This window comes from Lates calcarifer, linkage group LG7_1 (genome assembly GCF_001640805.2).
Source record: "Lates calcarifer isolate ASB-BC8 linkage group LG7_1, TLL_Latcal_v3, whole genome shotgun sequence".
NCBI classification, from domain to species: domain Eukaryota; kingdom Metazoa; phylum Chordata; class Actinopteri; family Centropomidae; genus Lates; species Lates calcarifer.
Window position 1 is genome coordinate 4,982,070 of NC_066839.1, and position 14,683 is coordinate 4,996,752.

The 14,683-nt window shown below is 39.2% G+C and overlaps 1 protein-coding gene across 1 annotated transcript in view; it reads right to left on the reverse strand.

Annotated features, from left to right (window-relative positions):
- Positions 1-527: 527 nt before the first annotated feature.
- Positions 528-14,683, reverse strand: part of LOC108888898 (DNA (cytosine-5)-methyltransferase 3A-like) — a 63,089-nt gene continuing 48,933 nt past the window's right edge. Inside the window, 10 exon segments of the mRNA XM_051071767.1 lie at positions 528-7,586; positions 9,212-9,330; positions 9,696-9,765; positions 9,858-9,943; positions 10,653-10,801; positions 10,907-10,997; positions 11,088-11,233; positions 11,832-11,916; positions 13,548-13,694; positions 13,696-13,732. Coding sequence (XP_050927724.1) covers positions 7,445-7,586; positions 9,212-9,330; positions 9,696-9,765; positions 9,858-9,943; positions 10,653-10,801; positions 10,907-10,997; positions 11,088-11,233; positions 11,832-11,916; positions 13,548-13,694; positions 13,696-13,732 — 1,072 coding nt within the window. The 3' untranslated portion in view covers positions 528-7,444.

The following is a 14,683-nucleotide window of genomic DNA, read 5'->3' on the forward strand; positions in this document are numbered from 1 at the left end:
TTCTATTAAAATTATTAATATAAGCTGATCAGCGACAACATTAAAACAGCTGACAGGTGAAGTGAATAACTTTGATCTTCTTGTTAAAACCTTGGGTCCTGACATTTATCTGGATGTTACTTTGACACGTACACAGACCCACAGACCACCACAGGACACCGTCAGAGGTCCTGTGTCCATGCCAGGCCTGAGGGGGACCTATACAATATTAGCCAGGTGGTTTTAATGTTGTGGCTGGTTTATAAAAGTTATTAAAACAGGCAGAGCTGGACGTAGTAGGTGAGCTTCTGCCATCCTCAACACACCCTCACAAGTTGACCAACTGTCACTGGCAGGAGTTTGGTCTGTTCTTCACAACACACAAGGAAAATGCTGAGTGTTAATGTGTCGAACTGACACCAGAGAGTTAAATGAGCTGTTAGAGAGAAAAAAACAGTAAAAACTGAAATTGAATTTTGACTCAGATTTGACTGGTGACACCCCCCTCACTGATATACACTTAGATAACACCGAGCCTTTCGGCCAAATCACAAGAAACAGTCCTTTTTTATTCACGGTTCATTTCTTACATTGTTCAAGTACAAAGTTAAAATGCCTTTTTAATTAGTTCATATTCATACAAGAGTAAAATAATAGTGCCTTTTCATTACTACGACAAACTTAAATACAGTCATTGTAAAGACAAACTTGATTTATATTCCTAACAATATATTTTTCTTATTTTCAGATAAAATTTTAGCACCTTTTGAAACACCACCGGGTCCTCCTTTTCCTAAAAGCTCATCTTTCATTTAGTCCATGAGATGAGTGTCTGCATGCGCCACAGCATTGTATTTGTAGGTGTTGTGCATGTATCTCTGCGTCTGAGCGTCGTTCGCTCTGTGTCGATTAACAGTGTTTTTGTGTGTTATTTTTGTTTAAGTGTATCAGTGTTTAAAACAGCGCATCACTCAGCCTAAAAGCTGTCGATAGGCGAACAGAAACATCATCACCGTGTCACCCATCATCTTAAAAATGTCGACTCCGTCCCTCACGCTTTTTTTTACTGGCTGCGCTCTCAGACAGGTGAACGTTGAAATAACACTGCTGCTGCTGTTGTTAGTGAGAATGAAAAATGAGCCAGTGGTTCCCAGACTTTTTAAGGTTCTTGTTCCTTATTTCAGGAAACTCAGCTTCATGCTTTTATATACAAGATTAAAACTCAAGGAGGGAAGTCTGTGAGACCATTTAATGCCTTTTTCATTCTTTATTTTTTCACTGATCGACTCGACCAAGCATCTAAACTTCAACTTTCCCAACATCTCACAAGCCAAAGGTCAGTTAAGAGCAGACATCCTGTCGTGCAGAGGTCCTAATTTATGGAAAAGAAGAGTTAAATCTCTGTTTTATAATCTTCATTTGTAATTCTCAACCTTTTTGGCTTGTGAAAAAGAAGTAATAGTGTACTTCAAGTACACGCAGAGTTTATATATTTTACAAAGATAAGATCTTTAAGCTTTTTTATCTCTCTGCACATTAATTTCCATTGCTGTTTGTACTGTTTTAGCATGTGTAAATTTCCAAAATATCTGTTAAGCTCCATTTTCTGATTTTTTTAGTTTTCTTTGAGAGCAAACTGAAAATCTTTGGTCGGACGATACAGGACATCTGAAGACCTGACATTCAGCTTGTGGAACTCATGATCAGACTAAATGATTAATCAAGAAAATAATCAGAAGAGTGATCAATAAGGAAAAGAATCATTAGTTGTAGCCTTGGGTAAAACTGTCCTATATTTAGTTTTTCACTTAATTTTGTGTGGCAGACCTCTTTTAGATAAAAAGTTTGGGAACCAGTGGAAACACAGAGAAATTTTCAAGGCATTTTTCCTTAGAGAATAATGTTTCTATTGATGTTGTTGGGTATTATTTCTGGGCATTTAATGACAAAGTTGTTGTAATTTATAGATACACAAGTGGTGATTGATAAGTTTAAGATAGAAGGAGATGAGTTAAACAGCTCTCATTATGTGCACCGTAAAGAAAAATTGAAGTTATTAACTTTAGTTGTGTTTCTGTTTCAGGTAACTGAAAATTGAAAGTCAGCTCTGTCTGAGAAAATGGACGCCATCGGCCTCAACTGTGGATCTGAACTCGCTCTGTTCACCTGATTTAGCCTCTCAGATTACTGCCTCTTCCCCAGGATGAAGAGGGCGCTCAGCCGGTCGCCATTTTGACAGTGACGATGACGTGGAGCATTTTCTCAGACAGTGCAATTTTCAATCACCTGAAAAAGAAAAACCACAGAAGTTATTCACCTCAAACTTTCTGCAGAATCACCCAAAGAGTTGAGCTGCATCTGCACGTAAAGAGACCTGTCTAACTCACCTCCTTCTGCCTTAGGACACCAACTTATCAGTCACCTGTTTCACCTGCTTAACAGCACTACATATCGGTGTTATTTCGACTCGTCTCCTGTTTGAGAGCGTCCTGTAGCTTGTCGCTCACACAATTTCTTCTGGCATCCTCGGATACAATAGAACAAGTCACTATACTAACTGTAATATATGCTTTCTCTAGCCTCTCTCTCTCCTCTCTAGGCTGAGACTGAACTGAACTGAGCACCAACCTGGAACAGTACACACACACAATAACAGATTATTATTGTAATATTATTACCATTATTTTAATTATCATTACTCCCTAATCTAACATGGAATCGGAGATTACACTGACTGACTGACATGCAGCACCTGGGGGTGGGGTAGTGGGAGGGATTTTATGTGGGTTGGCGGGCAGGGGATGGGAGCACCAAGCGACGCGGGGGGTGCGTGACGTCGCACCCGGCGGCGGCACCGTAAGAAGCCTGGTGGCAACAGGCGGCCGGCAAAAAACACAGTGTGTATGCTTGTATGCGTGTGTGTTAGTAATGTGGTTTGTATAGCAAAAGGAGTTTAGAGAAAGCATGTAAGTCGGCACCGTGTTTCCAGCAAAATGTTTGCGTATTTGTGTGTGTGTGTGTGTGTGTGTGTGTGTGTGTGTGTGTGTGTGTATGAGTAACCTGCAAGAGCACTGTAAAAAAGAGCAGAGTTTAAAAAGCACCTGAAGGTTGGTTGTATAAACGGAGAGAGTAAACATGATGGAAAAACTTTGAATACTTTGAACCTGCTGGTTTACTGTTGGTTTGTGTGACTGTTTGTGTGTGTGTGTGTGTGTGAGTGTGTGTGTAGACTGCATGTGTCCAGTTGTTAGCTGGTATCTGAGGAAGGTCAGAGGATTGGAAGGCTTCCTGGAAAAAAGATGGTCGCCTGAAGACCAAAAGCACCAGACTGAAAGAGATGTTCTTCTCAAAAGACAGCCCCGTGTAAATAAAACATACATCAGCATTTACACACATTATCTGTGTCGTAATCTCTGAAAACATTTTATTATTATTATTATTATTATTATTATCTGCCACACGTCATGACAATTCATTCCTAGTCAAGGTTACGTAGGGGCTGAGTTTATCCCAGCATGCACCGGGCATCAAAAAGGCAGAGGAAACACCCGAAGACAAGGTCGTACAGTTGTATCTGTGTAATGTGAGGAGGTATCTGTTATTTATACAGGGCTATCTGTTTCAGTCGCAGGAAGTAGAAAACCGGCATAGTGTCTACAGAATAAAGGTCTGCCTCTGGTTTCAGTGGATGTCGCTGCGATATCAGTAAATGGAGGACATTTTGGATCCCTATGAAGCAAAGTAGGAGCGGGAACTGCAAGGGATGGTGGACTCGCCGGTCGCTTCTCATCACCAGACGCCAAAAAACAAGGGCAACACCGAGGGGCTGAGGCACGAGAGATGTTGTATAATAACTGGAAGGGTTTAAGTTTTCATCCCCCACTGACTTCCCTTACTCTCCGTCCCCGCTGAAAGCGGATCGCTGCTCTCTTTGACCTCTCTGTATACAACACAGACGCAAACTTTGCAAGAAGGATTCAAATTTAAAACGCTGCTCAGATAGAAAAACTGCTCGAGAGGAGGAAATAATCTCACAGGATGAGTTAAACCTTCCTGGATGGAGCCAAAAACTTAATGTGTTTTAGATGTTTTAAGATGTTTGTTCTGATGTTTGAAGCCTAAATACAATCACCAGAAGTAAAAAGCTAATGTTAGGCTATAAACCAACGACACCACGGTCACATGACGTCAGCGTCTCCACCACTAAGCTTCCAACTTTTAATATAATTTAACTCTGAGCTCTTCTATCAAAAGCCTTTCTTCTTAAAAAGTTAGTGATATTTTGAAAGAGCGAGAAGATAAACTGATTAGATTGGTTTTCATTTGCGGTTTTAAGATGTTGACAGCCTCTGTAGTCTCATTTAGCCGCTTGTTAGCACCTGCCTTTTTTAAAACACGTAAAAGCTTTAAAAAAAACCAACAACAAGTGGGGGATTTTCTGACGTATTTTATGTCGTAGAATAAAACCTGAAAATGTCTTGAGCTTGTGTTAAAACCACAGACCTTATTTCAGGCATTTAGCTAAAAACACACTGATTAAGGACAAGGCACCGATAGCGCTAAAATGCTAACTTACTTCCTGGTTTTAGGATGTTTTTTTTGTTGTTTTTCGGCTCAGGGGCTGTTGTTTGTCAAGTCTAGTTATCGTCTAGTTACGTAAAGCAGAAACCAGACTTTAAACAGACTAATGTCAGGGTCATAAAAAGAAATACAGGTGTATATAGGACGTATTTGACTATGTTACAGTTTCACAAACTTCACAACTAAAGCCACACTCATAATGGGTAAAAACAAACTGAGCCACATCCAAGTTAAAAAAGCTACAGAGAAAGACTATCTTATATCGTCAGTTCACAGTATACAGTAACTGTTTTTTGGCTTTAGATAGTGTCCTTTGTTACCGGCTGCTTAATGAAACGATCCCATTACGCTGGCCACGGTTTGGTACAGTATCATGATCTACCACCTCCTGATGGCGTTTACTGGGGCTAATTTCTACACAGACATTAACTGTAACATCCACAGCCACTATCAGACAACTGACATACAGCATTATTCCAATTTTGCACCATGAAAGATGAACGTCACAGTCGTTATCACAGTTAACAGTAATCAATGCAACACAACAGCACTTTTACATATGTTACTGAGTAACAACCAGCATATACTAAATATGAGGAAACAGACCCACTGTTAAAATGCTACAAGTGTACAGTATTTCACAGCATATTCACCAAAGCATTAACTAACCTTAATATACAATCACTGCCTAAAATATTCCAAAAACCACCGAAAAATAATCAAAACAGTACGAGTGCTTATTGTATGGAAACCTAATGGTGGATGTAGTTCCTGACAGCTGAGACACATGCAGTGATATTCTGTATTTTTTAGCTTAGTGCTATGTATAAAAGCTGATTTTACTCTTTGTCTTCACTATGTTCACAATTTTTCTAACACTAACTCTGTGAAACAAACACAAAGGATGGTTTTACCCCAACATGAGTGTGTGGCCTTGTCATTCACTCTGCTTTTATTGTTTGTTGTTGACAGCTCCACTATGGCTCTGATATATATACTCATTAAGTATTTTCACGAAGACACATATGGCCTGTCCCTTGTTTTTTTCTTGTTTTAAACTCACTATTATTACATTTTGTTGTATTCTTTGCTCTTTGTGTTATTTTTCTTCCCGTTAAATGAAAACTACATTATTTTTTTTAACCTGGACCTTATTTTTCCATGTTTTTGGGTGTAAATAGCTGATTTTTACTTCGACTGACAGGCTCGGATTTTTGACAACATTATGCATAAGATTCCTACAGAGGCAGGCCTTTTTATTAAAGAGTGAGATCCTTTTAGTTTAACCTGAAACATTGCTATTCTCACTACCAGATTCCATTGACGAAAACAGCAATTTTACGGTGCGGAACACAGGAGCTGTTGGAATACTCGTACCTCAAGCAGTTAGTTAGTTCGTGTTACTGTGTGGTATTTTTACTTCAGTAAATGACTGAGCTTCACACAATAACACAAACAAACAAATCGATCAAGGCACAAGTATCCCAGCAGCGTCTGTGTTCTGCTCAGTAAAATTGCTGTTTTCGTCAATGGAGTCTGGTAGTGAACGGTACACCGTTCTTGCTCAATACTGAACCAATGGAAAAGATTTTTCTTCCTATCAATCATTTACTTCAGAATAAATGGGAAAACAAGGTTCAAAAATACTGGAGTTATGCTTTAGTGTCTAGAGTTTGTCCCATATGTATATTTGAGTATATTTACGAACCTCAGGAAGACTAGCAAAAGAAAATCACCATGCAAATAATCACTCTCTTATTTTCAGTGTTTCATGTTGCAGGTATCAGTGACCATATTTCAACTATAAGTAGTCTCCCTCAGGTTTTAGTTTTTTGTCTCAGCCCACTGAGGTTTAACTCATTTACAGAGATTTTTTTACTTCCAGAGCAGCATTTCCTCCAAGAAACAGAACAAATTACAATCTGATTTATTCGTAACAATCCTATCCGCCTTTAGGACGCTCCCCTGCGCACCAAATCCGCCTGCTTGTTAATCGTTTGGTTTGACTCGGTTAGGGACGCCATGCTGCAGCGACTGAAACGAACCAGAGACCGTTCAGTCTCCAAGAGCACCAAAAACTGTAAAAGTGTTGTATTAAAGTGGCACCATTTGGACTCTATCACTGCCTGACCAGCACCATGAGCATTAACTGGTGTGTGTGTGTGTGTGTGAGTGTGTGTCAGTGTGCGTGTTCATTGCACTGTAATACACCAGCAGTACTGTCACTACTACGCATGAATACAGTTAAGTGTTAATGGTTCAGAGGGGTTCATTGGTGTGTTGATGTATCTGGAGAGAGAGAGATTAAAAAACAGAAAAGTCAGGGCATCTTTGTCAGTTTTACGCCTCCCCCCCTCCCCCACCTCCTCCTCCTCCTCCTCCTCCCTCCTCCTCCACTCCGCCTCGTAGGTTTGAACTCCAGCTACCACGACACAGTAAAGCCAGAAGACATCAGTTTCAAGGTCGGACAGGAAGTTTGTGTGTGAGGATTTACAGTAACAGAAACCCTGCACCCAGTGTGTGTGTGTGTGTGTGTGTGTGTGTGTGTGTGTAAATCAGCAAGGTAGCACCAGGGGACTAAGGTCAGCCAGTGGTCTACATGGGATCTTGGGAAGCAGTCCTTTACAGTGTGTGTGTGTGTGTGTGTGTGTGTGTGTGTGTGTGTGTGTGTGTGTGTGTGTGTGGTCATCTGTGTCATCCTGCGTCAGCCAACCTTCATGTACTAGCCGTGTGTAATTATCTGTGTGTGTCTGCCATTACATACTGCTTATGCCTGTATGTATGTGTGTGTTTAAGTGTGACAGAGAGAGAGAGAGAGAGTTGGTTTTGTGTGTGTGTGTGTGTGTGTGTGTGTGTGTGTGTGTGTGTGTGTGTGTGTGTGAGACTAGTTGCAGGCGAAGTACTCCTTGAGCGGGGCGAAGAGGTGCCTGATGACAGGGACGCTCCAGGAACGTCCCAGCAGCCTCTGCCTGGCGAGACGACTCATGTTGGACACGTCAGTGTAGTGGACGGGGAAACCAAACACCCTGGAGACACACAGGAGATTCAAGGAGTTTAGTCTGGGTTGGATGAAAGAGCTCATGTCAGTTGGTCAACAATCGATTGATTAATTGCACAAATTTTGTTCCTGGACAATATGTGTTATTTCTTAATTGCTTATGTTCCCTTCAAACTTTGCTGTTGTTAACCTGTTTTCTATGTAAAAACAGGCAAATTTGCACATTTTTATTTACATAAGGTCTCAATAAAATGACATATGAATCAAGATTTAGATGTATTTATATTAAAGTTATACAAAAATGTTTAGAAGTGACTGTAATGTAAATCTCTTTCAAGTATGAGCCTTCAAATATAGTCTCTCATCAGGTTTTGTTACAAACTCCTCGGTAGCATCGTTCCAAATCCAGTACATCTTGGTGGAAGCGCATGTACTCCTTGACTTTATCAAGATGAGGGACGTCCCGCAGCCCATTTTACTGCAGTTCTTCACCAGTGCTTCAACCAGTTACACATCATTTTCAGCCCCAAACCACAGCGATAAAGCTTTTTCCTTCCCACTGAGCTTCATTAATGAAATCACCCAGGTCACAAAAGCAAAAGTTTGAAGAGAAAATGAGGTCTTTTCCATTTACTTTAGGCCTAAGCAGTTGGGAAATAACAATTTCTGCCCAGGAACAGCAAAAAGTAACAGTTTTTCTCACACAGTATTATCAAAGTAATTTTTTCAAGCAAAAATACCAAATTTTCTCTGGTTTCAGCTTCACAAATATGAAGATTTGCTGCTTTTCTTTTATTATTGTAAAATGAATATTTTAAAGGTCTATTTGAACTTAATTTATGGAACACTTTTCAAAAACAAGTCACAAACTGTTTTACAGGGACATCAAACAAAGAAATACACAATAAAAAGTGGAATTAAATAATATAATAATAAACATTAAAAATAATACATTTATAAAATATTAAATCAATCAAGGAAACTGAGGATCATTAGGAATGAAAATGTTTAGTCTATACTTCTGTCACAAACTCACAAATGCAAGTTAGTTGATGATATTTAACAGCCAGGATTCCCTTAATGCTCACACTCACACTAATTTTAAAATGTAAAAGTATTAATTTATTTTAGTTTAAAGGGGCTATTTGTAAGTTTTCCTGCCAAGAGCTTCAGCCATCTTTGTGTTTACAATACAAGAGGTTAGAGTACATCCTCTGTGCAGCGCTGCTTCTTCAGGGCAGTCTGGACGCTACAATGACTCGCTATCAGAAAGTAACAAGACTGGGTGGGGCTAGCTGGTTAGCATGCTAACTTCAGTAGAAGAAATGAAGTGATAACTAAATAACTAGAAGCAAAACATGGGCTTTGCTTTCCACCACTGGAGACAGCTCTAAGGAAATAAATGAATGAAGTTTCACAACATTTCTTCTAGGGTAGTAAGTTAACAGCTGCTAATGCTATACATTAGCTATGTAGCGATAGCAAAACTTACACATAGCACCTTTAACAGAGACAATACAGAAACAAGGCAACAGATTAAACATATAAAAGTAGTTCAGAAGGTAAAGCTGAAGCTAATTTACACTCTAAGTCCCTGGTTAGGGTTAAAAACACGTAACAAACACACAAACATAAACGCACAGACCACTGTACCTTTCCATCTCGGTACACCAGAGGATGTCCTCCTTGTTGTCCATGTAGACGGGGAAATGCTCGTCTTTCCCCTGCTTCACAGAGTTGGAGCGTGTCGTTATCGTACGCAACTTCTCAAACTGGAATTAGCATCCAGAACCAGTCACACACACACACAAACAAACAAACAAACAAACAAACACAGACAGACAAACACACACATACATCCTTTTTTAATCCTACAGCTGTCGTCCAGCTTTCTGTGATACACGACAATTTGAAAAAGTATAATAATAAAGAAATCAAATCGACAAAAATTCAAATCGTTTCCCAAATTTCCAAACTTTTTTTTTCCTAAAAAAAAAAAAGTGTCAGTTTTTATTTTTCTGTCCGTCAGGATCCAGTGTCGCCGCTTACCACTGGTTAAAAAGTACGATGGCATGACGGTAATAATCACACACACACATATACAAACACACACACAGACACGCACACAGGTGGATACCTTGGCCGTGCGCCCGTGCTCGAGACACTCCTGGAGGTCCAGCTTGTCGTTCGCCATCGGTGTCAGAGGTCTGCAGCAAAGGAAAAGAGAAAGAACTTTTTAATTTAAAGTTGTGTTTCTATATAAATCATCAGGTGATGTCGTTGGTGTGTGTGTTATCACCTGGACATGCCTGGCAGGTTGCCCCAGAAGTAGCGAGCACGATGGGCAGCGGAGACTTCCTTGGCGTCGATCATCACTGGATTACACTGCAGATACACAGCAGAGTTACTTTACCACTTCACTGACACATGAACATCTTCTGTCTGAGAATTATTATTAATCACTGGAGCTGTATGAGAGTTCTCCTTCACATGAAGGAGCCTCTTCATGAGCTAAACATAGTTTTTCTTTCAAGTTTAAGTTCAGTAACTTCTGGTTTAAAGTGAAAAAACACCAAATTTGTTAATTAACTGATACAAACAGTAAAAGACATTTTTAAAATTCACTTTATATTCAACCTGCTGCCATGACTCTCTGAGTTAATGGTCTTTCATTAAAACTTTGTGGAGACTGCTGGAAAGTTACTACACACATTTAAAGTACTATACTTAAGTAAAGTTTTGTACTGTATATGAGTACTCTCACTTTATGTTACTTTATCTTTTTACTCCACTACTCAGAGGGAAATATTGTACTTTTTCTTGTCACATTAATTTAATTTGACAGCTTTACTTTGCAGATAAAGATTTAATAAAGATATATATGTCGAGTTTATAAAATATGTTGCACTGTTATGACGTGACCAACTACTGTAGTAAAATACAGCTTACATATTAATACATCAATTGTAATGATCCAACAACATAATAATAGAACACTGACAGCTGCCTTTATAAAGGTACTTTTACTTTTTTGTGTGTCTGTGTTTATACATGTGTATTTTATAGCTGTGTTTAGCAGGTGTGTTCGCTGTACCTCTAAAAAGCGAGAGATGTCTCGTTTGTCGCTGACTCCCATAGCGACCACGTTCTCAAACAGCCAGAAAAACGGCCGCTCGTCGCCCGGTTTTGGTCGAGCCTCATGGAGCAGACGGTAAAACTCGAAAAACAACCGGCCGGTTCCCTCTGCGGGAGGACGGAGAAACTTAACTTTAAAAAACAACTCACTCTAATGTGACGCTTAATAACAACGACAGGGACAGGAAGATCTTGTAACCTGGTGAGACTTACCGTAAAGGCCTTTCCGTGCAGGGTTGACTATGGAGAGGTCGTTGCAGGGGCTTCCTCCGATCACCAGGTCAAATGGTCCCCACTCTTCGATCTGAAGGAACCGGAACAACACGAGTGAACTTCAGAGCAGAGAAAAGACGTGAAAACTGCCAAGGTAAAAACAAACAATCAGTTCGCTTACATGTTTGCGAGTTACGTTGCGTACGTCTCCCACGTACATGATGCGTCCTTGGTGTCGAACCATGCCGACAGTGATGGAGTCTTCACACACCTCAGACGCCACGTACTTGTCGACCTGGATCCCCAAATCCTTCAGCACAAGCAGACCTGAGCACACACACACACACACACAACATTTAATCAGCATCTGCAAAATCATTCATCCTTTACTCAAACACTGAGTCAGATAATGTTAATTTAATGGCATAATTTCATACATTTCTGTTACAGTCTCACACACAAGGAGAAATAATTAGTCCATAAATTGATGAGTTGATTGACAGAAAATTAGTCAAAATTTTAGTCAAATTAGACAAGGGATTTCAACTGTTGTTTGGACAAAATAAATAATATGAAGATGTTACGTTGAGCTCTGGGAACTTGTGCCAGTTGTTTTTCAGCTTTTTCTGATGATTTATGGAGCTAACAATTGAATGACAAAAAAACAAGACTTTTTCATTTAAGAAGGTCTTCTTTTCCTTTTCTTTATGAATCACCACTTTTCCTCGATCTCGATGGACAACATCAAGATGACAACGTTAACATGATTATTAGCAGGTGTAAAGTAATTAAAAGTCATACAGAGGGTGACATTAATGTGTCTACTAAGCATCAAAACCACAAACCACAAACTGACCGTCTCTGCCTATTAACAGATTTATCAATATTGGAAATAACTTTTAGCTGCAGCCCTAAACATTTATACCTGTGGCGATGCCGTCAAACAGAGACAGGACTCTGATTGGTTGCCTCTTCTCTGCCGCGACTGGAGGATACAACTTGGCTGGCTCCTGAAATAGAGATTTAAGAAGAAGAAGAGACGTTGACGAGGATAAGGTCAGACAGATACTAAACTTTACAGTGTGTAGAGAGAGCAGCACATCACACATCAGATATATTTATGATGATGACCCAAAAAACAAGCAAACATCTCGCTGAACAACATCAATATATAATATATTTATATTTATATTCTTTCCTATTTTATTTACATCTTCTGCCTGTATTTGCTGCTGGAAATGTAATTTCCCGAGGGAGTCATCCCAAGGGGATCAATAAAGTCCGTCTAAGTCTAAGTCTAAGTCTAAGTCTAATAACTGAACGTAAACACAGTCTGTTTTGATGTTTATTAGCCTTCATAGATAATTTATAGCTGACAAACCTCAGGGGTAACCCACACCGATCCCCAGATATTAATGTTTCCTGTTTAACTGTGTTGTATTTCGCCTTGTATTTACAGCGAGGTTATGATGGCAGATTAGATGTAGGACGGCAGATATATCAAATTTACTACACATAACTGACTTATAGTATGTTGTCTGGACTGAGCTGAAATGAGTTATGGATTGTTATGTAACGAGAGGATGTAGAGGAAACGGAGGGTTTAGTATACAGACAGTAAAGTAAAGTAAAGTAAAAGAGCCTGAACTTTGAGGTTCTTTAGCCAAAGTGTGACGAATGTACAGGAAGAACCTTAAAACAAGGTACTGTGTCTACGTTTGGACAATCTAAAAAGAATCTTTTAGTTTTCTGCAGGACTAGTTTATCTGTTTTAATTTTTCTCCAACATTATTATTAAGTTACTGACTTATTTATGTGTTATAACTGACATCGATAATTAGTCGCTAAATTAATTTTCAACCACAGGAAAGAGGTGAGAAAAAGGTATCGAGTGTAGACGCTGCAATTTGTACCTTTAATCTCAGAGTTTTTTTTCTCGCAAATTTAAGATCTCAGAAGATAGTCAAGTTTTTTGTTTGTAATTTTGAGAGTTTATGATGTTATTATCTCAAATTTACGACTTTATTTCAAGTTTTTCTTTCTAAATTTGAGGGTTCTTTTCTCACAAATGTATGACTTTATGGTGTCAGAGGATATTCAAGTTTTTTTTCCTCTCATTTTTTTTTCTCTGAATATTATCATCCTTCCCCACCCCCTTTTTTAAAACTACAATGGCCATAATACACCATCATAGAAAAAGAATAACAAAGATGAACATAAACATTATATGAGTAGTAGAGGAAAATAAGGAAATACAGGAGGTAAAATTTTTTAAATCATAATTCAAATGCAAATTTAACAGGGTACCCTGGTGATTGAGCAGTTAGGATGCAGGACAAGTAAGTAAAGTACTACTGTTTTCCCTCTTTCTGTACTGTAATACTGTTAAATAAAGGCAAAATGCCCTGAATATTACATTGAGAAAGGCCCATTTACTCAATATAACAGCTGATTCTTATTGAGCACTGAAACTGTTTTATCATTCTTGGAAAAAAAGGCTACATATTTAAGTCGTAATCACATGAAGGTACAGAATGCACTTTATAAAGTATATCTATAAACACTATTCTTGTTATAATCATAATCATCATCACTTAATATTTATTACATACGAAGAACCAAAATTAAATGAAAGACTTACGAATTCCTGTTCGTGGTTGTTGGCAAAGAAGTGTTGTAGTCTGCAGGGCCAGTCGTCCCGTCGTCGCAGTAAACCGTAGGTGTTCCGGGGGCCACACATGTAGCAGTTCCACGGGTCTTCTTTGATGGCCGCCGCCGCCTGAGCCGGCTCCCACCAACAGATCCACACACTCCACGCAGAAACACCTGCACACACAGACACAGTTATCATGAGCCATTCTTGTATTTCTTTATTAGGACTGTTTATGAATGTGGTTAAGGCAGTTTACCACCAACAAATGAAATGATACCTCATCCTCTTTTTAGTTTCTTGTCCAGCTTTTTACAAATAAACCAAGATGGCCGTGATTTATTGAGTCTATAACTGGATCTTGTATATTATCAACAGTAGGTAACACACACTGAGACTGAGCACCCAGATGATGAAGTCATAATGGTCAAATTTATGAAAACGGCAGGCCGAGGAAGCTGCACATGTTCCAATGGCGGCATAATCTCCACGATGAGTGAAACAGGAGGCACACACAAGCCAGTAAAATTCATTTTTAAGTCAGATAGTTCAGTGGGTGATGAGACAACTGTGGTGAGATGTTGCGATCGTCATTTCCGGTAAGTGGACAACGGCCACAGATTTGAAATTCACATATTACTCAGTGTACACAGTGTACTAAATGGAAGTAAAATGAGACAGAGTGATTTTCATTCTCTAATCAAACAAGAAAAACTCTGCATTCACAAGTAACGCACCATAGCAAATAATTTTGCACATTTATAATCGGCAGGTGTGCAGATCAGAAAAAAGTTTACTTAACAGTTTATGAGATGGATTTAATAATAGTTATTTTCTGAATTCATGTTTCAACAACATATCCACTCTCAGAGACCTGTGGCTGCTCACTGTGTGTCTGGAGGCAGGCTGAGACCTTCCTTTTCAAACCTTTTGTGAGTTTAACATGGTTAAATTTATAATTATCTGCTACCTGATCTGCTGCTGCATATCAGGTGGATCCTTCTCATTTTTACCAGGTAGAAGTTCCTCTCGATAGTTGAAAGCTTTTTTGGGGAAACGGCCTCATTACAGCTGACACGACTGTGAATCTGATGCATTTTTAGGGTGAGGTTTATTATTGAGACTCT